Source organism: Amblyomma americanum, chromosome 9 (assembly GCF_052857255.1).
Source record: "Amblyomma americanum isolate KBUSLIRL-KWMA chromosome 9, ASM5285725v1, whole genome shotgun sequence".
NCBI classification, from domain to species: Eukaryota; Metazoa; Arthropoda; class Arachnida; order Ixodida; family Ixodidae; genus Amblyomma; species Amblyomma americanum.
In genome coordinates this window covers 102,131,347-102,150,251 of record NC_135505.1, presented here as the reverse complement: position 1 = coordinate 102,150,251, position 18,905 = coordinate 102,131,347, and the positions used below count along the sequence as shown (strand labels likewise).

Below are 18,905 nucleotides of genomic sequence, written 5' to 3'. Positions count from 1 at the left end.
CAGGTGTTATGTACGTACTACGACAGATTAGGTTTTTCTTTATTATAAAATTTAGCAATGGCTGGTTGCTCCTCGTCAGTAAAAAGACACCACGGACGACGAGCTCTGGCAACGAAGGTAACAGCAATGCCAAGTTTGTTTGTGTAAAATTCATTTACACACTAGAAGCCTGCACCATTTAAAAAGCACCAACGGCGGAGGCCTTACGGAGCTGCTCCATCAAAGTGTGGAACCGGCAACCCCCTCCCACATACGGCTGCCGATAGCGGCTGCCGCTTGAGATCTTGAGCTGTTCAATTATTTTTTAGATCCCAGCAGGACCCATAATAATAGCCTTCATAAGAAAGAAATTACAAGGTGGATGATGAGGATGTTATATTTAAACTGTTTGTAGAAGCAGCTTTAAACATTGTTAAGAACATCCATGGACATTTCAATGGGAATTACCTTATCACCTGAAGCCCTTAAATTAATTGTAGAGTTATCCATTTCGTTCACAACGTCCCAAAATTATTTAGGGTTATTAATTAGCATCGATGGCAGTGCGACAGGCAGAAGGATCAGCACTGGAAAGCCAACTGACTATTCGCAATATTCTGAAGCAAGTGAAATAAACAAAAATCGTGTTGACAATGAAATTAAATATACTGCCTTTAAATCTGAGCAAAAACACAGGAAGAACGAAAGCTGTCTCCTTTAGTAAGTGCGCTTCAGTGCTCTTCCTAAAAACATAGGAAATATTAGGCGCTACATTTTTACGTGCCTCTGTTCAGTTAATGTTTCAAAAGCATACACAAGGAAAGGACCGACAGCTATTACACCTGCCTTAGAGCACTGCCCTTACAAAGATCCGGTAACGAGTATCCGACACAATCAGCTAATTAATAATCACGCTTCCCTTTTGCTCTGCAGTGAACCAATTAAGCAAAGTTTCCCATTTGTGCAAAACATCAAAGCTGCCTTTCTAGTGCTCTAGTGAACCAGCATTCCACTCCACAAAGAAAAGAAGCGGCCAGCACATTTCAAACATACATTTTCAATTAGTCGGCAAGCTCTTACCATACGCTGATCATGCATAAGATTAAGATACCAAGCCGCACACTTGCAATAGCTGGGAGCTCAAAAAGGTTGCGTCCAATGTCGGTTGGAGTGCAAAGCCGACGTTGGTTTCGATTATCCTAGAAATTGCGAGCAAAAGCCGCGTGCATCATGATCAATTCGATTGAAAGAATTTCTGCTTAAGTTTAGCGCAGACAAGCTCACATGCAGCCAGAAAGTATGTTTCAGCCGCTAAGTTACGTGAAGTTTAACGTTCCGAAACAAATCGTTCCCGCTTATTGCACAGAGCGCTCTCTGCGGACGAAACGCGAACGTCATGGTAAGGTGCCTTCTAGCGCAGGTGCTCACCATGGCACGCAAGTATATTGAGATTCGAGAAATCAATAACTTTAAACACACACCAGCTTTTTAGTGCGTAAGCCCAAATCCGATGGGTACCAATGCCGAGCAAAATCGTCCGTCATCCGTTCGCCTAGCGCGAGCACTCCATCCCGTTGTTAGCTTTCCAAAAGATTTGAACATCTTCTTCAAAAGAAATCCGCCTGGTTGGGTTCTTGGGATAGTTGAGAGAAAACTGACGCCAAGCAATATTTTATCTGCCCAACGTTTCGGGACCAACTCGGTCCCTTTTTCAGGGGCGACTAAAGTGTGCCAGCTGCAGCGTGGTGCTGCTTTCGCTCTCCCTTTGTCAGCACATGGACCGAGTTGGTCCCGAAACGTTGGGCAAAAATAAAATGTTGGTTGGGGTCAGTTTTCTCTCAACCCTTTCAAAAGATGGCACATGTTGCTGTTGCCTCAAAAGCAATGGCACACACCTACGGGACTGTCCAGTGCCTGTTCTCCGTCCTCTTCAACGCAGCAAAAATCCGTGGGTTCGCTGGTTTCGCACTGATTCAACCGTTTTAAACATTCCCTGTAGTTTTCTTCCATGGTTTCTTCCGAAAAACTACCAGCAGCTGTCATTCTGGATATGCCGGGACGTTGAGCCACAGCCAATGTTTTCAGGTAAGGACAGTTGGGAAACTTGCTCCCAGGAATCGGCCCCACTTCCGTTGGCGCTTTCATCTCAAAGAGACGCGAGCGCCATCTCTAGACTTTGTGACAGTGCAACGTTTCTTTGTTTTATCCAGCATTATACAAAAACGTTGCTAAACGTTTTTAGATAAGAGTAACCGGGTGCAGAGCAGAGTCAGCGGGCTCAAAACGGTTACCGTCTAGGCGGTGGCGCTGCAGTCGCTTTTGGTGGGCGCGTCCTCTGCTACTTCCAGCTTGAGTAGCGTCAGCAGACGATATAACTCATGTGTGTACAGAAACGTACAGAAACAGGTATACAGGCGTTGTCGTGGAAAAAGACGAAATGCTAAGTGAAAAACGACTGAAACTGAAAAACCATAGAGTTCCTTAGTAAACCCTAGAGGGAAAGCTGGCGGTACTGGCGGCTTTTCACTTCATTAGAGTGAACTAGAAGAGAGAGTGCCAAATGAAAGCCGGAAAATGAGGCAAAAGAAGGGAAATTTCCCGTGGGATCGCTGCGAACACGACCGGCTGTAACGCCGGTCGTGGCTGCGAACGTTACTCTTCGCTAGGTGCCTTTTTAGAAGCGGCAAAACCCGCATGCTGCGTAGCGTAGTAGTTAGTGAACTCACTTCACACGCGGAAGACTGAATTCGATTCTCGCTAAACGAATATATTTTTATTTTGTTTTAAAGCACAGTTAGTTTTAGTGCCAACAAGCCGTAGTAGCTAAAAAAAAAAAAAAGAACCGAAACTGAAGTTCGTGCAGCGCCGCCTTGTTGCTGCCGTTGACTTATCTTGGCAGAAATCTCCGGGACACGCAGCGCCAATTTTGAATGCGCGTTTAGAGCACACCCGACGTTACTCTCCAAGCTCCGATCTGTGCTATTAGCGGATGAGTAAGACAAACACGCCCTTCAAACAATGCTGGGAATTGTTTCGTTCAGCTTGACGTCTGCGAGCTGCACAGAGTGCGTCAAGCAGACGTGCGCTGTCACTTATGACGGCCTGTGGGGCGAGTTGGTGCATGACTGAAAAAACTGCGTCGCAGTGAAGACAACACAAGGAAGAAAAAGACGACACATGCTCACACTACCAACTGTCTAGTGGAAGAAAAGGGGCACAATGTAGCCCTCATTTACCATGTGCCATCCCTCCCCTTTTTCGCTCACAACCCAGTAACAAGTAATATGCAAATTACAAGATTAAAAAGAAAATACAGAAGGCTTCCCTACAATGCGCTTAAAGCCCTAGCTTAAGCGCACACAAAGCACTAGCTTATAATAAAAAGATAAACCATGCAACAAATCTTAGCAATAGCAGTGTCACTCAATCGTAGCAAAAGCATTCAAAACATTAAACGTTAAAGCAGAACAAAATAAAATATCAAAAAAATAATAACAAAAGCCACAACAACAGCCCCACCCAGGTTTGGGAATCGGACGCCGGAAAAGAAGAGAGAATACTTGGCAGCACAGGTCTTCATAAAAATGTTTCTCGCGTGTACTGCGCGCAGCATCGTCATCAGCTACGAGAAGTTGCTTCGGACGACCCCGAAATCGTTGCTTGGCATGAAGAGGCCCCGTCAGTGCAAGAATGAAGCTCTAAGGGCTAAGCAATGCGTACGTATATAGCTCTCGCTACACATATCCTGGCATAGCTGAGCTAAGCCACTGCCAATTTTTTGTGTAAGAACGAAAAAAACACTACGAGCGCAGTGTGGCCAGACTGGCTGTGTTTGCAACTTGTTAGCGGTCTGCGTATGAGCTGTGGACCAGTGACTGCAAGAGCACCTTAAGTGGCACCGTCGTACCCGCTGACAAAGTTGCCGAAAGAAGTTCGATATCTAGTTGATGTCAACTTGATCGATCCACTCTCTGTGAACACCGTCTGTTCCAGGAGCCACTGGCCACATTCAATTTTCAAGTCCTGGGCTACTTGTTAATTCCAATCCGGCATAAGTGATTTTCTTGGGCAGCCCGTAAGCAGTGGGGTACGTGACACCCGCTAGCAAGGCGCGATGTGCACAAGCCTTCAGCCGCCGCCTTCCTCCTCACCCTCATATAAACACTGAGCAGACGATGACTCGCATTGGAAGCATCACCTCTCCAGCTGCTGCGTAGCAGACCCATTGATGTATTCCTAGTAACTGCATCTTAAGTAGCCTAGAAATAAAATCTCAGTTATCCCCTAGCAAAGAGTAATCCTTAGTTCATTAACCCATCCTAAAATGAACATGCAGGCACCAAACAGCGTGGATGAAGCTCTGCCACTCTCAGGACCCTGATTACTGTATAGTGCATTATACTATAGGGAACCTGCACTGTCCAGGGGGCACACCTAAATCTGAGAACCGGTGCCATCTGGTTTTAAAATGAGTAATCATATAGCAGGACGGAGCAGACAAGCCGCAGGAGCGTGGTTGGCGTCATTGGCTCCTCGGCTTTGTGTTGCGTTTGTAGACTTTGTCTTCGCTTTACTGTTTAGCGACACGACTTGATCACCCCTGCCTCTTGCCAATGTTAATAGCAGCCGTGCTGTCACTGCTGATGCTGCACTAGAAATTTCGATGTAAAACTCCAATTAATTTTTTTTTTGCTCCTGTTTGCCTGTGAACAGCAGAAGCAGTTTCACAGCAAATTATATGCACGTGCTAAAGAAACACTCGCAGTCAAACAAGCGTCGCGACATAGCACGAGGTTAACATCAAACTGCGCTTCCGCGCTCTACATGCCCTATGCACAGCAAACGTTCTCAACATTTGTTTTTTTATGCTTTTGAAAAACTACGCCGTATCTTGACCAGACCAAAGTCTGTCCACTTTTGGTTGTACTACGCGCATCGTAATTTATATCACATGCAGCTGTGTGTGAGAGCGAACCAATGTAAACATAACTGGGTGTGAAGCAAATTTCCATCCTTTCTCCGATATAGCCTATGATCATGTACGGGGTATCATGGAGGTTCCCACTATTAACGCTTCCAATATTAACAGCATGTGTGACTTCCACAGGTGCATTATATGTATCATGCACCTGCAAAGCTTGTTTTGAGGGCACTGCAATCATGACACCGTTAAGAAATCGCTGCCACGATTGACAAACCCTCAGAACATGCAGGCGTGCGGACGACACAGTGACCACCTGTGGCAGGCTAGTCCGCCTGAGGTGCTCTCTATTTTTAGGTGTTAAAAATTATTCAACATCATAAGTCGTTTCATTCAGTATCATGCAATAAAATAGCCATTCAGAAAAAAAACAAGAAAATCAATTTGTTCTATATCACTTGCAGCACTATGCGAAATTTACGGCCTGTACGGCATTAACGGCGCAACGTCTACAACAGCATCAACCTGCCTCCCCTGCCCCTTTAGTACACATTACGGTCATAAATCAGTACACTGAACAAAGCTAAGTGCCACCATTGTGAAGCACAGCCAACAGCAGCACATATAAATACAGAAAAAATGTTTCTATAATCGATATAAAATGAATAAAACTATGTAATCGCTGGAAATTAGCATGTATCCTAAAATAAATACCGCAGGAAAGTTTTTGTACTGAGTACACAAGCACTAACTTTGAAGCAAATGAAAGACAAAATCGCTCGATCCGAGTGCTATTGAAGCAATATGAAAACGTGGAGCAACTCCTGCCTGGTGAATTGTTCTTAGCTAACGCCTCTCAACCGTCCTTAAGGAGTCATTGTGGGAGCCTCGTGGTGTTATGCGAAGAAAATTGTCAACACATGCAGGGTGCGGTGCATTACGTCGATTGGCATTCCTGAGAAAATACTTGCTTCTTTGGGCGGCAACCGCTGCCTGACAGACGCGGTTGGCCATCCGGACTTTGCAGTGAGTAAACATATTACCTTGCAGCACTATACGAAATTTATGGCCTGTGTTCCATTAACAGCACGACGTCTACGATTCCATCAACATACCTCCCGTGCCCCTTTAGTACACTGCACGGTGAAAAATCAGAACACCGAACAGTCCACATTATGACATTTAGTAAGGCAGAAACTTGGGCTAGTTGGATATTGTTTGAACTCATATTTTCTAGCACTTGGTTAACACAAGGGACAAGAACACAAATACACAGGACATATGCTAGTCTTCAACTGTCGTTTATTCGAAAAAACATTCAATATAAGACATCTCAATCCCCAGCGGCGGACTCAGCTTGTGGCTATGCCGTATGTTCACAACATGTTGCAACCGTCTAAAAAAGGTGGCGAAAGAGTGTGGCGTCGATCTTGTTTTGACTGCCCCGAAGAAACTAGTGCTCTTGTGCCCACTCGTGAACAGCAAGGCAAGGAAGCCAATGTGCACTACAAACCACCAAAGGAAGTTCGTACCATGCAAAATCGGTGTTGTCTATAAAATCCCGCTCACTTGTGGCAAGGCTTATATTGGGAAATCAGGAAGGTGCGTTAATAAAAGGCTGAGAGAGCACCGCTTGGCAACAGAATCCATATTGGCAGGGGGGAATCTCGCTGTGCACTGCAAACGTTGTCTCATCGAACGGTACCCTGGCGACCCTGACCCTGTACCCTGCACATTAATCTTGCATGAAACAAGCGTTCTAGGAACACTAAAAACGCAATCAGAATGGGAAATTTTCGAAGCTATGAGCATTGATAAAGAAGGTTCAAAATATGTCAGCACCCCATCTGTTTATCTATCAAAAAAAGAATTGTTCTTGAAATGTAGCGTTGGTACTGCGCGTGTGTGAATATCAGCAATTGAGATGTCTTATATTGAATGTTTTTTCGAATAAACGACCGTTGAAGACTAGCGTACGTCCTGTGTATTTGTGTTCTTGTTCCTTGTGTTCACCAAGCACTAGAAAATATGAGTTCACATTGCAACAACTGCGGCTCGAACGAAACTGGAACATATACTCCTTGAGTGCCCTGCACATGCTGACGAGCGCGAGTACTATGAACAGCGCATGGAAAAGCTGTCCCATGTGCCTCTAACAATGGAGGGGTTTAGGTCCCTTAGCCTGCCCTGATAACAGAGACATGCAATGAACTTTTTTTTTGCATATTTAAAAGACACTGAACCCCTTGTCAAGCACTAATCTTACCTTGCATGTTGCCCTCATGCACTCTTTTCATAGTGGACTTAGTCAGCCCATTTGTCAGACTAGGCACTTCATCATTTCATATTTAACATCGTTACTCACCGAAGCACCTTAGTACATATTTAATGGCTGCATTTTCACTTTTTTACAGCGATAGCTACATTACGGTAGCATTTCGAGCCTTCAGCGTGGCGGCGCCGTCACATGGTTGGTCACATGGTGCGGAGCAGCTGCCAGCGGCGTGGCACCGTGGCTGATCACGTGGTTGGTCACGTGACGAAGTTCCACTCGGCCAGCTGTAGCTATCACGTCACTCCATGTTTAACCAGAGCTAAACCACTGACAATTTTCATTTATTTTGCTTTTTCCACACCGCTCTCCTTCCGCCTTTATCTCCCGATTCTCTCCCCACGCAGAGTAGCATGCCAGCGTTTAAACACCGGCTAAATTCTGTTTTTTCATTAAAGAACTTCTCTCTTTCTTTACCTTACATGCACCATGACTAGCGACGCTGCATTGTGCTAAGCAAATTAGAGTTTGTACGACAAACCAAGCAACAAACGAGTTGCATGCGGATTTACCGCACTCGTCCAGCCACCTGAATATATCACTGTAGCCGCTCTTATTTGCACGGCCATGAAGAAAACAAGTAGAAAACACTCTTTAAGTAGCCCTCTTCAATGTGGCACTTGCAAACGCCGCAGTATGCCGATGGTTTCGACGTTTTTTTGGTCGCCCTTACGCAGCTATAGCCATGGTAGCTGCCTTCGTCCTACCAAGAAGTGCGGCGATGGCCGCTAAGTGGCACTAGTGGTAGGTCGAGAAACTCCATTTTTAATTTGCCGAGAAAGATATCATTGTTCTTCATTAGAAACGATGTATGCAAAGGCTTGTCTATGTAAATGCACGGTGATTGGGAGAATGAGATTTAAAATTTTTGCCAAAGCAACAACCAAAACTAATGAAAGTTGGTCAAATGTTTTAGGGCAATCCCCCAAGGTGGAGTAGATTTGTAATGAGCTAGTAATAATTAATTGGCATCCAGCCAAATGCAGCCTAACAGCTACAAAGAAAAGTTATGCAGCTTCCACAGAAAACTCATAGTTAAATAAAATTTGCTGGTACAATGACTGCTCCAGTGAAGCAGTGGTCCCGGGTTTGAATTCCAGACCAGGACGAATTATTCTTTTAACTATGAGGTTTCTGTGGAAGTTTATAACTTTCCTTTGTAGCCATAAGACTGCATTTGAGCGCATGCCAATGAGCAATAACTCCCTCTCTCCAGCACAAGAGCACTGGAGAGAGTGATGACAGAAATTCTTTCCTAGATGCAAGGCATATAATGACATCTAAAAGAAGGAACAGCAGCATTGGGAAGAAGCAGGTTCACCAAAGAGCAACACTGCTTTTATGCTTTAATGCATAATACCTCATGCGAGTTTTACAAACAGCCAGAATGTATTCAAAATTTTGTAATGGCAAATGTAACAAATGCTCATGAGCACTAAGCAATTTCAAACAACTGACCTAAATTAGGAGCTCTGCAATACACTACAAGATTACAATACTTCTTGTCTGAAGTACATACAGTACTTTTTATTATAATAGACACAGATCATGGAAGCTAGATAAGCTTCTTTCAAGTAACACCTATACAACAAGGATAGGTTGACTCAAAGTGAAATGGTCACAAACAACTGATATTCTGACAACCAAAATACACTGAAAATGATGTAGACCAGGAAGTCTATACATATAATGTCATTTACATCCAGCAGAGGCAGCACTCTGAGAATTGCGATGCAGATGTTCGTGAACTTTTTTGTTAGTTTTCGTTCCAAACAACACAGAATTCTCGAAACCTGCAAACTAGCACAAGATATATCATTTCGAAGATGAACACCCATTTTTCCCCACTCGTTCCTGCCAATAACACTGCTGAAATAAAAACACAGATTTTCCCAAGAGCAGACTTTCATGTGTTCAAATGAAAGCATATTAGGTGGAATAACATTAATGAGAGAATTTATAATGAACATCACAAAAATCTATCCCACTCAGACTGCAAGATTAAAAATAATTGTGCTTCCTTTCACTCTCCCAAGTCCCGTCACTTATGACAAATGGCACGAGCCATTATGTTGGGTATAAAGTTTTTGAAGATCTCTTTCCAACAGGATGTGATGCCATCTACATATGCCATGATATTGATACAGCTCAGAAGTGGAGAAAGTAGAAGTGCTTCGCCATCTTGCTCGCAGCCGCTCGGCAGCCTGGAGCAGTTCTTCTGTCCCCGATTGTGTGGTGCATAATGTTAATGACAATATTACATCCACTCATGCAGGTTTACAACCTTAGCAGGATCGCCTTCATTGTTCAGAAAAGACTTAGACCGACTGTCTGTGTGTTGTCCAAATTCACAACAAATGTCATTTTCTGACAAGTTCCTCAAATCCAACAAAGCTTACAAATTTAGCTAATGATACAGGTAAGCTAACAACCTTGTTTCATAGGGTAATCAGCCAGAATCTTGTTAGCTTGTACACAAAAGGATGGCTAGCAAAAAATATTGACTAATGGCATTATGGGCCACTGCTATTCTTTGTGGATAGAGTCCTTGTGATTTCTCAAATTTCGCCTTCTACTGAATGTCTTTTCGCACAAGTCACATTGGAAGGGCTTTTCGCCCTTATGGGTTTTGACATGACTCGCAAAGCCTGAACGATCTATAAAAGCCATGGGGCACAGCTCACACTGAAATGGCTTTTCACCTGTATGGGTCCGGATGTGAGCCACCAGGCTATTCCTCAATGCAAAGCTGATACCACAATGCTCACAATGATAAGGACGTTCACCGGTGTGAATGCGCAGGTGTACCACTAGGGTGCCCTTATGTGCAAATCTGCTACCGCAGTGGTCACAACAGTAAGGACGTTCACCAGTGTGAGTGCGTAGGTGTACCACCAGAGAGCCCTTCTGTGCAAAGCTGTTTCCACAGTGATCACAGTGGTGAGGACGTTCCCCAGTGTGAGTGCGTCGGTGTTTTATCAGGCCGTTGCGTTGTGCAAAGCTGCTACCACATTGGTCACAACGGTACGGGCGTTCACCGGTGTGGACACGGAGATGTGCTACTAGCTGGGCTCTCTTTTTGAATACTTTGCTGCACCGAGGGCAATCGTGCAGCCTTTTTCCTGGGGGTCTACCCCCCCGGCGCTTACACATGTCAGGAGGAAATTCCATTTGATGGGGAGAATCTTGCACCCGAGATTCACAGTGTCCGGTCTGCATGACGACTGAACCTGCGTTTTAAAGTCAGTGTAGTTTCAATAAAATACAAAAACCAAAAATCCCCAATTCACTTCGAGCAAGGGATAAAAGATCACTGCAGACCAGCTAATCTGGTAAAACTCGAGCTCTCTTGTGCGACGGTGTGTGGCATCAATAGAACACCCAGTTCTACACAAACAATGGGCAAGCAATTTTTTTCAAACACCTTCACATTGCAATAACAAAATTCTATCTCAAACTTGACTGAAGGTCCATACCACCACCATGAATCGAAATCCATACATGATGAAATACAGAGGTGCAGGCCAGCATTCAGTATTGCAAGAAAAGTAAAAAACTTTAGCGACAGCCCACCCCATACAGCTAAATATCTGGTCCTCTTAGAAACTGCTCAAAATAGAATGGAAGATGTCAGAATAAAGGCTGAATGTACAAAGGAATGAATGCCGTTTTGACAGAGGCAGTAATGCTATGCAAGTGAAGAAGGGAGGTCAGTCATTTCTGAGAAACCATAAGCAAACACAGTGTTCTCTTCAGCAATGCAAGGAGAACTGCCATAAACCAGTGAACGGCGCCAAATAAAATACCAAGTAGAGTTCACCACACAATACTGATAGCATAGGTTTTGCGAGAGACAGTCTTCCCAAAGCCCCAACCAGGAGATAAAGCAAGAGTGCAAAGTGGTGGTGTCAAGCTGAGTGACCTAAGCAAGAATTTGCAAACACTCAACACTGTACAGCATAAGAGTCAAAAATCGATGTGCCAAGCGCTCGTGCACCAGACGGGTAATTATTTTAAGGCATGCAATTTTCACCTTTGGTGTTGCTGCTTTCAGTGAAAAACACAGAATACAGAAGAAATGAAAACATCATTTTGCACCCTGCTGGAGCACAAGGGCGAGTTCCAGCTGCTTGTTTTCTTTTTCTCAATTCTACAAGTCACAAATTTACTTCACCAAGCGACATACAACATCTTACTAACACAAGCAGAGACTTTCTTGCAGCAAAGCGCAACATTTCGTGAATGTTATAAGCATCCTGAAACATGCGCTAATTTCACCCATTGCCTTCTGGAATGCCCACCGGCCATTCAGTCTTCTTGCCTCCCCTCTTCACCCTTTTTTTCGTGGAGTGCTTGGCTTGCCTTGGATAGCTGCAAGACCAGCTCGTGCACACTCCCTTCTTGGCACTTGATATTGATTAACCGAATATTGTGACTTCAATACTACTACTGCTAAGTGCATATGACAAGAGTACCCAGGTCGAAGGCTCCACTTGATTGCTGTACTACCTGAGCAGTATGAGCAGCAACACGGCAGCACATGCCCAATAGCCTCGAACCCTACTTGTAGCGACACGTGGTGGCTGCTTTCAGAAATAAAGTGGAAAGGGAGGTGCATTCCTGCATTTATTAGAAGCAGGTGACGCAGCAGAACCCTTTCCACAATGCTGCGAAACATGGCCGCTGTGCATCGCCACTAGGTGGGTTTGAGGCTACCTGCCACGTGCTCCCCCATTCCTGCTAATATTGGTTGTCACAGTACATGTCAGGTGCTCTGTACGTACTATGACAGATTCTACTTCTTTTTCACAATAAAATTTAGCAATGACTGGTTGCTCCTTGACAGCAGAAAGACACCCCAGGCTACGAGCTCTGGCAACGGAGATGACAGTAATGCCAAGTTTGCTTGTGCAAAATTCATTGACATACTGCAAGCCTACACCTTTGATGGAGCACCAGCGACGCAGGCCTTACACAGCCACTCCAACGTACGGAACCGGCAAGCCCCTCCCACACACTGCTGCCAATAGCGGCTGCCACTTAAAATCTTGAGCAGACATCTTAAACTGTTCAATTATTCTTTCAATCCCAGCAGGATCCATAATAATGGTATTCATAAGCAAAATTACAGGGTGGATAATGAGGTTATCTGATATATAAATTTTTAAAAGCAGCCTTAAACATGGTTAAGAACATCCGTGCACATTTTACTCCAAAATTACCTGTCCATCTGAAGTTTTTAAATTAACTGTAGAGTTATTCACTTATTAAAGAACTATAGACAACCAATTTTATTTTGCTTGCGTATTTTCTTCTGTTGAACAACGTACTAGACATTAGTATACATAGAGCACGCCGGGGTATCTGCCAAGACCGCTAAATAATTCACAGTTTAAGTTCTTCACGATGCAACTTCGGTTCCGGTTCCATCAACCTAGCGATGGCTTTGACATCTGGTTGATGTTTAGATCACATGAGGGACAAAAAAACAGCAATACAACTGATGATATGTAGTTTCCTGTAATTCTAGCTATTGAAGCAAGGTGGTTGAAGTGCTGTAGTCAGTTAAAACTATGTATCAGCATTTATATTGCCATTGTTTTGTGCACCACCTGACCTAAGCATCAACTGCACGTTACAGTCATCATTCGGTTTATGAAACTGAAGCAGCATGAGAGAATAACTCTAATTGCATATTATTTAGTGGTTGTAGGTGAAAAGCACACAGTTATCCATGTATTTTAACGTCTAATGCATCATTTGAAAGAAGAAAACACGACACAAAATTAGGTGTCAACAGTCCTTTAACAACACTCAAAAATTATTTACGGTAATTAGCATCGATGGCAGTGCAATTGGAAAATAACTACTTAGTTTGTTTTAGTGCGGTTATATATAAAGAACAGGAGATCTGATAAGTATCACACCGGTGCACAAAATTAGACATTTTGGAAGACCGAAGCAGATGTTTTTCCTTGCTACACATCCTTTTTAGTGATAAGCAATGTAAAGGTTGTTTCGTATTTGGCATACAGGACTGCAAAATTTTAGCATGCTAGACAGTAATTAATAAGCACGTAAAACAGCAAAACTATACTTTAAAAATTCGAGGCAACACTTACGTTCTGCCTTAAGGGTACGACGGGATAGTATTAATGGGTTAACATGGTTAACCCCCATATATATATGAAATTGGTAATTCGCAACTTCACTACTATAAATCCCTGGGAGTCCTCGCACCACCCCTGACGCAGTGGTGCAGCGTTTAAGCGATGCTCCACTCCATGCATGACAGGTCCAGCTAGCAGTGGGGCTTGTGCGACCCAGGCTTCTCTTGCCGAACAACCTCTCACAACCAATCGTGAATTTAATTGCCACCTGGCACAGTGGTCAGTTTGCTCACAATCCAGTTGTGATGACACCACAAGGTCACGCGACATTGGTGGCCCACCTAGCTTGCTTATCTGGAGATTTTTCACTAACAATGCTGCTGACACCACCGCTTTTACTGCAGAAGAGGAGCTTTAATGCTATTGCGTTAAAAGCCTCTTCTAAACTGCAGCCTGTCGTAACTGCGTTGGACAGTGATGATCAACGTACAAAAGGCAAAACTGTTTTGTACACACAAAAACAACGGTACTTTTACTGACTACATGGACATAATGCAGAGAGAGTTGAATGTTCTCGGTAAATACTGAAAGTCCCTGACGGTTTTCACACATTTATCATTCGAACAATGCAAAAAGGCATGGGTGAACTCCATAAAATATGCAAGAACTGTATAAATACTGCCCTTTCTAGGAAACATGAAAGAGAATGGCATCAAGGTGCACAAAGCTGGACTGCATAAAAGCAACATGATGCAGCTGCCATATATAAAATGACTCACACACGACATCACAGACCTCATCATGCTGGACCATGAAAAAATTCCACAGGGCAGGCAATTATCAGTGGATTAGATGGACGAACAGGCTTCCTCCATGTTCTGGTCCACCAACATGGCGATAAGAAGTAATGCAGAGGGATGAGCATCGGAAAGCCAAATGGCTATTCACAATATTCTCACGCAAGTGCAGTAAGCACAAATAGTTGACAATCGAATGAAATCAACCGCCTTTAGATTTTAGCAAGAACTTAGAAAGAACATTTGCCGTCTCCTTCAGTAAATCTGTTTCAGTCATCGGTCAGCACACTCATGAGTGCACTCATATCGCCTCACTCACACCCACGTCCATGGGTGAGTAGTCGTGTGTGTAAGTGAGTGGATGTGAGTGGGAATGAGTGGATATGAGTGTTGTATGCAGTAGCCACATGCAGTGGCTAGGCCGTCTGCGTGGTTTGGCTTGGCTGAGCGGTCACAAAAGGCTCGCGGCAGCTGGCACGCGTCTCGTGCTCGTGCCAAAAAGCTGTCCGGTTGGCGTCTCAACGCTCTCGTTTTCCTCCACTCAACAATGAGTGTGAGTGGAGATGAGAGTGAGTGTTAGTAAACATGAGTGACGAGCAGATGCCAGTCGATGTGAATGGCTGTGAGTGGATGCGAGTGGAGAGAGGATGTGAGTGGACGTGAGTGGTTGTGAGTCAACGTGAGTGGCGAGTGGAGGTGAATGGTGAGTGGACGCGGCAGAGAATTTTGCCACTTGTGTTTCACGACGACGGTATCCGCTCGGCTATTTCCATGTTGTTGACAGCTGAGCGAAGCAAATATTCACTACCGAGCGCGCTTGAGACAGCATAATACATCATTCCGGTGTCTTTGGACACCCAAAGCAGAGGATTTTGCCGGCGTGGGAACAGAAAATTTTCGCTGCTGTTTGCCTTACTAGTGAGTGCACCATTGGCATGGCTGCAAGATCATTTCTGGTGCAATGAGCCGCTACAGGTTGTGTCAGATCCTTTGATCGAATTTCGCACTGCCACAACAAGAAAGGTAGATGTCGCCTGTCATACCTCCTACACGGCCAGAGCACACCTACGCAGAGTTTCAATGCTTGCTGCAGCAACAATGATGGCCGGCTTCTCAGCAATAACTAGCATAGTAAGGTGGCATCTTGAGCACTGCAGTGAGCACGTATATTTTTTTTTGTTTTCTTGTGCCCGGGCATGCGCATTGTAGAGCTCTGCTCTGGTCGTAATTTTTTAACTGGACCGGACCTGGAACCGGCAGAGCCTTCCATTGCCTACGCAAAGAGACTGGCATACTTGACCTGGCTCTTGAACTGCACAAGCTCGGCTGAAACCTGGAAACGGCACAAAAGCCAAGCGCACTTTTAGGTAAGGCCAGAGGTTCTTGTTTCTATGATGTACTTTAAACAGCCCTGCGTCACAAATCAAGCATCCAGGTTTTATTTTTTGCATGCATAGCATCAGGCACGATGATGCCTTGACGCCGAGGAGACAGCCAAAATGGTAATAGTTCATGTTATCTGCTCCAGAAACGCTTGTTTTGTGCCGATGGTGATGAAACGTTGCGGCAACTTCCGGCAGTGGTATGAGGTGGGAACCAGATTGGCCGCACCATTTTCGATTGGTTGGAAATACAGTTCGAACTTGATTCTTCTATACTCGAGAAAGGGATCTAAAATAAGTCTGTCAGTACTGTCACAGTTTCATTCAAGAAAAGAAAACTAAAAAAGAAAAGCAGTACAAGCAAATGAAAATAAGAATCAAGCTAGGGGCGACAGTTCTCGTTTTGCCTCAAAGTATCCTGCAAGTGAGTGCTGCTGTTAAAAGTGCCGATACTGAGAAGGCAGGGAAGAAAAGCCGTCCGACGGACACCAAAAATGAGAGGAAAAGAGAACAGGAGGGTGGGGGCGGTGGGTAGAAAAGGGGTGCGGGAGGCACAGGGGAACTTTTGATAAATATGTCAAAGTGTGCCAGCATGTTGGAGACTGGACTGCTCATAGAACAGGAAAGAGTTGAGAATAAGGTTTCGCATGCTCTCCCGCACAGTAGAAAAAAGAAACGTTCGTTTTTTTAGTGTGATGAAAAGGCTCCCGTCTGCCTCATGTACGCGGAATGCAGGCTGCCCTGCCAAGTCAACAACTGCTTTCACTGCACGCGTTCAAGGCGAGTTTGTAATTTGTGAAGCCAAATATTCAGCTCTGGACAAGTGAAATGAGCGTGTGAAATGAGATTCCATTTTATCTTGACTTTTTCAGTACGGTCAGAGGAAAAACTTCTGTTTGCGACCTCCGATCTCAGCAATTCTAGCACCACTTATATCTGGGCAGCATGAGGAATCCTTTGAAATGGATGGTGTACGACTTCCTTTAAAATTTCTGGATAGGGTTTTTTCTCAGTAATGGCCTCCAGTTTCAGAAAAGCAGGCAGTGCAAAATGGCTCACAAGTTAGCTGCACATGTATTCTTCCATGAATGTTTCCTCGACCAAAAACATAGCGGAGTACACGAGAAAAAACTATACGTGCAGTGTTAGCACTCCTTATGCCCACGAAAATGCGCTCATGGTCTCTGCACGCACCGCCCTCAAGCGAGGACACGGTGCTGGTTTCTCAAGCCTCATTCAGACAGGGATTATGTGCATCGCAAACAACATACTACAATGCAGACATGTTTGCATAACGGTCATGCATACCTGCTCTGGCTAGACGAAGCCAGCCCAAATTAAGCCCAAGAGGCTGTTGTAAAGGAATTGGCACCCCCTTTGGATCCCTTCTCTGGAGGGAAAATCTGTATTTGGGGCCATTCCAGCCGTTTTCCTTTGCGTGAGGAACTTGCTCGATTTTTTCAAAAACACTCCATTTCACACGCTGTGAAAAGTGTTCATAGTCACCACGTGCTTCTAATGTGTTCATGCATACTCACGGACACATCATTGTCAAGGCAAGCTCCTTATTGTTACTTTAGATACCGTTCGAAAACAGAAAGCACGGAAGCACACGTGTGTAACATTGGTTTGGGCCATGGAAGATGCGTGATAAGTGACCACTTCCTTCAAGTACTGAAACTGTGAAAATTGGCCAAATTAAAAGAGCGACAGAGCACCAGGCAGCTCACCACCACATCTGTGCGACCCAGGCTATGCAAGGGCTCAGTGAACGTTTATGATATGTGGACGTGGGCATAAGTGAATGATTGTGAGTGGTTGTGACTGCAAGTGAGTGGTCATAAGTGTGAGTAAGTCGTTGTAAGTGGGAGTGGACATGAGTGCTAGTGTGAGCGATTGGCTGAGAGTTTGTGTGGACGTGATTACGTGTCTGAGTGAGTGGTTGTGAGTGCGAGTGAACATGAGTGTGAGTGCGAGTGAGTGGATGTGAGAGTGAGTGGCCGTGAGTATGAGTGTGTGCAAGTGTTGTTGAGCCACCCCCCAAGGTGCCGAGGGATTGTTTCAGTGCTTTCCCCAAAATCCAGGAAAATAGGAGGAACCACATTTTTATGTGGCTCTGCTCAGTTAATATGTTTTAAAAGCATACACAATTAAGGAAAGAACCGTCAGCTATTACACCTGCTTTAGAGCACTGCCCTTACAAAGATCAGGCAACAAGTATCCGACACCATCAGCTAATTAATAATCACGCTTTCGTATTGCTCTGCAGTGCACCATTTAACCAAAGTTTCCCATTTGTGCAAAACATCAAAGCTCCCTTTCTAGTGAACCAGCATTCCACTCCACAAAGAAAAGAAGCGGCCAGCACATTTCAAACATACATTTTCAATTAGTCGGCAAGCTGTTACCATACGTTGATTATGCATAAGATTAAGATACCAAGCCGCACACTTGCAATAGCTGGGAGCTGAAAAGGTTGCGTCCAATGTCAGTTGGAGTGCAAAGCCGACGTTGGTTTCGATTATCCTAGAAACTGCGTGCGAAAGCCGCGTGCATCATTGTCATGCTGAATTCGAGTCAAAGCATTCCAGCATAAGCTTCGCGCAGACAAACTCATATGCAGCCAGAAATTATTTCAGCCGCTAAGTTACGTGAAGTTTAACGTTCCGAAACAAATCGTTCCCGCTTACTGCACAGAGCGCTCTCTGCGGACGAAACGCAAGCGGCATGGTAGGGTACCTTCTAGCGCAGGTGCTCACCATGCAACTCAAGTATATTGAGATTCAAGAAATCAATAACTTTAAACACACACCAGCTTTTTAGTGCGGAAGCACTAATCCGATGGGAACCAATGCCGAGCAAAATCGTCCGTCCTCCGTTCGCCTAGCGCGAGCACTCCATCCCGTTGTTGTTAGCCTTTCAAAAGGTGGCACATACCCACGGGACTGTCCACTGCCAACTCTTTGTCGTCTTCTAAGCAGCAAAAATCCGTGGTTTCACCGGTTTCGCACTGATTCGAATGTTTTAAACATTCTCTGTAGTATTCTTCCATGTTTTCATGCTGGATGGTTGTCATGCTGGATAAACACTGAGCGTGAGGCGTGATGCTGATATGGCCAACCTTTTTTAGCGGCAGGGCATGGGCAGGGGGGACAGAGTTTTGAATCAGGCCAAGAAAAACAATATGAAGATGGAAAAGCAGAAATAACTTGCCAAAACGATGCACATTGCGCGCGAGAGTTTATCCGCCACAGCCGACGTAAAAAAAACAAGACAAAAATTGGGCCTCTTCGATTTTCCACGCTCGGGCAGCCCGCTGGCTGCCAGCACGGAAGTCTCGTCATGGTCACGTGAACTGGCAACTTTCGAGCAGCCGGCTAGCGC

The 18,905-nt window shown here is 44.7% G+C and overlaps 2 protein-coding genes across 6 annotated transcripts in view; both read right to left on the bottom strand.

Annotated features, from left to right (window-relative positions):
* LOC144103907 (uncharacterized) overlaps positions 1–2,167 on the bottom strand; it is a 48,944-nt gene extending 46,777 nt beyond the window's left edge. Inside the window, exon 1 of one of the 2 annotated variants that reach the window (XM_077636621.1) lies at positions 1,875–2,167. In XM_077636621.1, coding sequence (XP_077492747.1) covers positions 1,875–2,124 — 250 coding nt within the window. In that variant the 5' untranslated portion in view covers positions 2,125–2,167. The remainder of the gene's footprint in view (positions 1–1,874) is intronic. The other variant, XM_077636620.1, reaches the window with a different exon arrangement.
* A 6,369-nt stretch (positions 2,168–8,536) lies between these two features.
* Positions 8,537–18,905, bottom strand: LOC144103909 (uncharacterized). 4 transcript variants are annotated; one of them, XM_077636624.1, is made up of 3 exons: positions 18,459–18,581; positions 15,387–15,472; positions 8,565–10,462 (listed from the first exon to the last, which is right to left on the bottom strand). In XM_077636624.1, the coding sequence occupies exons 2-3, from the start codon at positions 15,430–15,432 to the stop codon at positions 9,759–9,761; spliced, it is 750 nt and encodes a 249-aa protein (XP_077492750.1). In that variant the 5' UTR covers positions 15,433–15,472; positions 18,459–18,581; the 3' UTR covers positions 8,565–9,758. The 4 variants fall into 4 exon arrangements, with proteins under 4 accessions (XP_077492749.1, XP_077492750.1, XP_077492752.1 ...); XM_077636623.1 differs by lacking the exon at positions 15,387–15,472 and having other exon boundaries at positions 8,537–10,462; positions 18,459–18,666; XM_077636626.1 differs by lacking the exons at positions 15,387–15,472; positions 18,459–18,581 and adding an exon at positions 18,735–18,905 and having other exon boundaries at positions 8,567–10,462.

Excerpts from the sequence above, each read along its gene's own strand:
- LOC144103909 (XM_077636623.1), bottom strand. The coding sequence starts at position 18,597 with ATGACAACCATCCAGCATGAAAACATGGAAGAATACTACAGAGAATGT. Across the intron at positions 10,463-18,458 it reads GGCAGTGGACAGTCCCGTGG|GTTCAGTCGTCATGCAGACC; the intron begins GTATGTGCCACC and ends TTTAAAACGCAG.